The 6,757-nt window shown below is 37.4% G+C and overlaps 1 protein-coding gene across 1 annotated transcript; it reads left to right on the top strand.

Moving 5' to 3' along the window:
* The first annotated feature begins 3,795 nt into the window (after positions 1-3,795).
* LOC128652682 (odorant receptor 131-2-like) lies at positions 3,796-4,740 on the top strand. Its single transcript, XM_053705612.1, has one exon. The coding sequence runs from the start codon at positions 3,796-3,798 to the stop codon at positions 4,738-4,740; it is 945 nt and encodes a 314-aa protein (XP_053561587.1).
* The last annotated feature ends 2,017 nt before the right edge of the window (positions 4,741-6,757 follow it).

Genomic DNA, 6,757 nt, shown 5'->3' with positions numbered 1-6,757 from the left:
TTAAAAAATGCATAATATTCTGAGGATAATCTTTGCTTTATATCAGTATATCTAGAATGTATTTTGTGTTTAATGTTACTTCAATAAAGACTTAGAACTGATTACATTCTGCAGTTACTATATACAAAACTTTTGTTTTAACATATTTTCCTAGACCTGCAATACCTGCAAGACTGAGTTAGCCACTCAATCCCTCACATTGGCACATAAGATATTGGGGCCTATTCATCAAAGGTCTTGCAAACCTGATCCGACAGTGCAGATCAGGTCCGCAAGAACTCGCTGAATGCGGAGAGCAATACGCTCTCCGTATTCAACTTTGCACCAGCAGCTCACAAGAGCTGCTGGTGCAACGCCGCCCCCTGCAGACTCACGGCCAATCAACCGCCAGCAGGGCGGTGTCAATCAACCCGATCGTACTCGATCTTTAGACCGCTGCTTTATAACTGCTGTTTCTGGCAAGTCTGAAGACTCGCCAGAAACACGGGCCCACAGAGCTTGATAAATGGGCCCTATTGTTTCAAAGTGTAACAAACAGGGCTATGCTGGGAAACAAGTTACATGAAGCAATTAGGGCAAAACTGCCAGATTGGGTAATGTACTAAAGCCCTTTCTGGAAATCCTAGGTAAAAATACTGGTATGAAGGATAAAAGATGTAGCAAAGATATTGCAGCCTGTTCTGTTATTATTGTTGTTATTTTGCACAATTTCAGACAATTATACTAACCAAACAGTACACCAAACCCTGATAAATTTAATTTTGGGGACTCACTCCAACACCCCCCCCCCCTTGTCACCAATCACCCTCCACAATGCCACCACCACAAAGTGTGCTCACCTTTGAAGAGACTAATATGATGTAAAGTGACTGGTAGATTATTGACTTTGGTAAAAATGAAGACAGAACGACAGGGCAGAGATATGAGCTCCACATAAGCAGTGACTTCTGACATGGCAGCCATTATGTATCAGACACCAGCATGCAGGAGAAAGAAAAGTGAAAAGAGAAGTGGCTAATGCTACTACTAAAGCACCCTTCCTGCACCAACCTGTACATTTCATAGTAATAAATAAATACCGAATACCCGCATCCGCATATGAGATCATCATCTTAGATCTATTGATGGCTGAAGCTGAACAAACACTAACACTGGAGCTGCCTATCCGGCTCACGAATAGCGGGAAAAAATGTACTACTTACTGTGTAACTAACTGGGGTCGTCTTCACCAGACACCAGTAGTGGCAAAGCCGGGCAACAAATGTCCAGGGCAAGTCTGGTCCTGGGCTCTAATAGTCTCTTCTTAACAGCTCCTTCCTTCACACCTTCCCTCACACTCAGTCACACACGTGACTCAGCTATCTTCTTTACTCTTCCCGTGCCAGGCTCCACAAGAAGAGTAAGATAGTAAGTCACGTGATGCCACTGAGCAGACCTGATTGGCTCCCAAGGCTTGGAGAGCAGCCTCTATTGGAAGCGTATGGGCTGCAAGGAACTTAAGCAGCACCACTGGGTGGTGCTAGCCCTCGCGGCTCATACACTAATTAGCAAGCCATCCATGTTGCGCAATGGAGGGTAGCTGAATGGCTCACTGCTTCTCCTTTATTGTGCAGCATGGATCACTTGGGGGTGTAGATTTAGTTCAAATTTGCATCCGAAAACATGACACTTTATTTTTATTTTTTTATTTATATTTTATTAAGAAGAAAAAGCAATGTATACAGAATACAAACAAATACACTGAACAGATGAGAAGAAATGTAAGTCTGGATAAGTCCTCACAGAGTAAATGCTCCAACAAATTGGAAAGTGTCCAACATGTATCTTCACATTAGTACACAATTAACAAAATCCCATAACTGTGGGGTGTGTAAATGCTTGTATATAGATTGAAGAATTTTCTGGTTTATTTATCAATTTGGTCCTTGTGAAGACTGTTGTTGTTGTTTTTTGTTTCAGTAGTTTTAATCTTGTCTTCTTTCTTTTCATTTTATAAACATTAACTTTTAACATTAACATCAAAACATAAAACTTATACCTGTGGTACAAATAACTCAAATCTATTTGAGTAGCAGAGATGGGTGGAATCAGATTGTACTAGTCTGAGTATAGGCCATACATTGGATTATATTGTAAGGAACAAGCCACCAGGATAACCAGACTCATTGGTCTGGTCGGAAAACAAACCTGTTGGACCCCAAACCTCAAAATATGGAGTAAAGGTAGAGGCACAGAGGAGAGAGGAAAAAGAAAATTGTATATATATATATATATATATATATATATATATATATATATATATATATATATATATATATATATATATATATATATATATATATATATAAATAAATAAATAAATATATATATATACAGTGTATATATATATAAATATGTAAATTTAATTTACATAGGAGGTGGGGGCTTACTTATCTGGGGAGGACATGAGTCCACTCTCCCCTGAGGAGAGATTCCATCAGAAAAATCTCAGACTGTAAAAAGGGTGTCAGTAAATCTTTTTGGACCACCACCTCTAAAGTTTGTATCAGTTGCTTCCACTTGCGGAGAAAGGAGGCCAGCCGTTCCCCGACATCTATTCTGACATCTAGCTGTTCTATAAATAGTTGCTGTTTTAGTGTTTCCCAGAAGTGGGGAAAAGATGGTCCTGATTGTAGTTTCCAGTGTTTGAGGATTCACTTTCTGGCAATAAGCATAACTAGGGTAAGAGTAACATTGTAGGTGGATTGTATGTACTGCCAGTGTAGTAGTAAAATATGTTGTACCTGGAGATTAATTAGTATATGGAGTATATTCCTGACCCAATGTGTAAACTTCTCCCAAAACTGTTTAATCATGGGACAATCCCAGAGGTAATGAATGAGATCAGGGTTGGATCTATGACATTTAGAGCATTTGCCCTCTTCTGACTTGGCCCAACACAATATATCTTTATTCGTAATTGAGTTTCCTTTGAGTTTCTCCCGACCTCCTTTCACTATGTCCCATGTCAAGTCTGAGTCTAAGAGTGCCCTCCACCAACCCCGCACCGCTTCCCTAACTTCATCATATGGTCTTCTCACTAGTGTTTGATAAATCTTGGAGATCGAAAATTTACCCATGTTAAAAAGAGTGTAAGAAATGCAGAAGGGAAAGCTCAACTAAAATTGATCATTCCTTTGAGCCATGTTTACTACATAATGACGTAGTTGTAGGTACGCATAAAAGTGTTGCCTAGGTATGTCGAATTCTCTTTGCATTGAAGTGAATGACTTGTTAGAATGTGTAATCTGATCTAGCATGGCCCCCACTTTTAGTATCCCTCCCAGACTTGAAACAGCTGCGTGTCATCTCCTGCTGGGAAGTCAGGGTTTCCCCTTTATAGGGATACATTTGAGTAATGTGCAGGACTTTTTAAGATAAGTGGTAGCCAAATCCCAGGTCCTAAGAGGATCCCTAAAAAGTAGAATATTTCTGAAAAGTTTGAGACTTGCTGTTTTTTCCATGTATGGAAGATAAGATACCAAGATTGGACCCAGCACTGCTTGACACTTTATGTTTTAATACAATCATTATTAAAAAAAAACTCTTTTTCTGTCAATTAACAGGTGAGGCATTGCCTCACCTGCCTCTTATGAGGGTAAGTCACTGCTTAAAATCACATTCTCTGTCTGAATAATGCAAGTTTAATTTTAACTTTCCTATCTCTCTAAAGTATGTTTTTGTTTTTCAGAATTTGAAAACCCATCTTTATAAAAACAATCAAAAACGCATAAAGAATCAGCTGCAGACAAAACAATGGAGAATTATACTGTGATCCTTGATCCCAACAGCAAAAGTCAAACGCATAATATTTTGAGGCAAGTGCTTGAGTTCTTCATGGTCCTATGCTTGAGTTTTTACTTGTATTTCATCAGAGGTATATTGAAGGTCTTCTTCAGCACAGCCTGTGTCAGAGAGAATGCTCGCTACATCCTTTTTGCCCACATGCTTTTCAGTGATACATTATATCTTGTCCTATCAATTTTTTTGCATTTTACTGCCACATACCTGGTATTAATTCCTGTGCCAATTTGCTACATTCTGGTCACTGTGTCTTCAACCACCTTTAAGGTCACTCCATACAATCTGGCAGTCATGTCTCTTGAGCGCTATACAGCTATTTGCTTTCCGCTTCGACATGCAGAGCTTAGTAACAGACTAAGTGCTAATGTGGCCATTGTGCTCATTTGGGTTGTAGGACTCCTACCTAATTTTGTTGACTTTATTTTTTTAAGCTCCTCTGTAGACAAAAGCTATTTCTCCCTTTCATTGAAATGTTCCCGACAACAAATTACAATTACTGCAGCTCAAAACAATATACGTTTCTTCACTCATACATTCACCTTTTCTACAGTGGGATTGATAATTATTGTCACTTACATAAAAATCATGATGGTTGCTTTAAGCATTGACTCTAACAAGTCTGCATCCAAGGCTGGGAAAACCGTCATGTTGCATGCAGTCCAGCTCATGTTATGTATGCTTGCTTTCAGTTATACGCTTACAGAAATGTATCTCAGAGCGTATGTTGAATTCATGCCTGTATTAAACTTTGCTTTCTTGATGTGTCTACCAAGGTTTCTTAGTCCTTTAATTTATGGCATAAGGGATGAAGTGTTTCGAAATTATATCAATAAGTTTTTACTCTGCAATGCATTAAAGATAAACTCAGGTGTAAATAGTACTGAGCATGCACATTAGAATTAGCAAAGAATTATTGTAGCTGAAAGCCTTGGTATGAATATATCAGTTAGGTTTATCTTCCAGTTCAGATATCAGTGAAGTTTACATTTATGAAACATATAAAACTAGGGCTGGCCGCTGTCCTTAAAGGGATACTAAACCCAATTTGTTTCTTTTATGATTCGGATAAAGCATGCAATTTTAAGAAGCATTCTAATATACTCATATTATCAATTTTTATTCGTTCTGTTGCTATCTTTATTTGAACAAGCTGTCATCTAAGCTAAGGAGCTGGCCCATTTTTGGTTCAGCACCTGGGCTGTGCTTTCTGATTGGTGGCTAAATGTAGCCACCAATCAGCAAGCGCTATCCATGGTGCTGAACCAAAAATGGGCTTTCTTAGCTTAGATTCCTGCTTTTTTAAATAAAGATAGCAACAGAACAAAGAAAAATTTATAATGGGAGTAAATTAGAAAGTTGCTTAAAATTGCATGCTCTATCTGAATCATCAAATAAACAATTTGGGTTTATATCTATTTAAGATAACACTGGATGACTAGAGATAGATATTTGGAAATCACAATGTGGGCATGTTCACACTCCAGATTAGATCACCAAATGCCCTGTAGCTCCTGTGAGTTATGTGCCCATATTTAACCTCAGATAAGTCAGATCAGAAGCCAGACCATACACAAGGTTCTGAAACATATTTCAACTAAATGCCTGCATCAGACCTCATATCAGGGCCCTGACCCTGTATTTTGCATGCAAAATGCCCAAATAAGGACTCAAATCACACCTGAGATTTGACTGAACAGCTAGTGGAAATACCAGACTATCCAGTTAAAGGGACAGTCTACTCCAGAATTGTTATTGTTTAAAAATATAGATAATCCTTTTATTACCCATTCCCCTGTTTTGCATAACCAACACGGTTGTATTAATATACTTTTTACCTCTGTGATTACCTTGTATTTAAGCCTTTGCAGACTGCCCTCTTATTTCAGTTCTTTTGACAGGCTTGCATTTAGCCAATCAGGCCCCTCTCACTTGTAAATCCACTTTATCTGTATGGTATACATGAACTTACACGATCTAGCTGTGAAAAACTGCCAAATGCATTGAAATAAAAGACGGCCTTCAAGGTTTTAAAAATTCTGAGCCTACCTAGGTTTAGCTTTCAACAAAGAATACCAAGAGAACAAAGCAAATTTGATGATAAAAGTGAATTGGAAAGTTGTTTAAAATTGCATTCCCTATCTGAATCATGAAAGTTTAAATTTGACTAAATTGTCCCTTTAAATACTGGACACCTGGTAAACTGGAGCATAAATAAATTTAGCTTGTTCCACAGTACTTAGAAGGTTGAAAGTTTAAAGGGACATTGTACAGAAAATATTTTATTTACATGAAAGAGCCGTATTTAAGGATTTTTTTCTTGAAAATGTTTATGCAAAATCTGTTTAAATTTATATTGAAATTAATGCATCAGTTTAATTGTGTACCTTTATGCTAATGTTTGTTGGTTTAATAAACATTTGTACCTGTCAGCCAATGAGTGATCTGATGTATACTTGTTTTAAATAAATGTATAAAGAGTTGTTATTTCACTTTATTTTAAAAAAACAAATTCAACATGTTAAAGTGGTGCTCTTTAATATATGACAGAATATTTTAGGATACAATGTCTTATTGAAATAAAGCAGTGTTTCTCAACTCCAGTCCTCAGGACCCTTAACAGGCCAGATATTCATTATATCTTAACTAGAGCACAGGTGAAATAATTATCTGTAGGGTGAGAGCAGGATAGTAACCATGGTTACTGATCAGCTGATTATTTCACCTGCTCTCTAGTTAAGATATAATGAATATCTGGCCTGTTAAGGGTCCTGAGGACTGGAGTTGAGAAACTGAAATAAAGCATATAATAGCCTGGCTCGCCAAAGATAAACAACATGTAATGATTTCATAGGTAATCTCATCCAAACAATGCAATAGACATTCAACTAATCAATTCATTATTATTATTGTAATT

This window comes from Bombina bombina, chromosome 3, assembly GCF_027579735.1.
Source record: "Bombina bombina isolate aBomBom1 chromosome 3, aBomBom1.pri, whole genome shotgun sequence".
In the NCBI taxonomy this organism is placed as follows: domain Eukaryota; kingdom Metazoa; phylum Chordata; class Amphibia; order Anura; family Bombinatoridae; genus Bombina; species Bombina bombina.
Note: the sequence above shows the minus strand (reverse complement) of the source record. Positions and strands in the feature narration are given on the sequence as shown.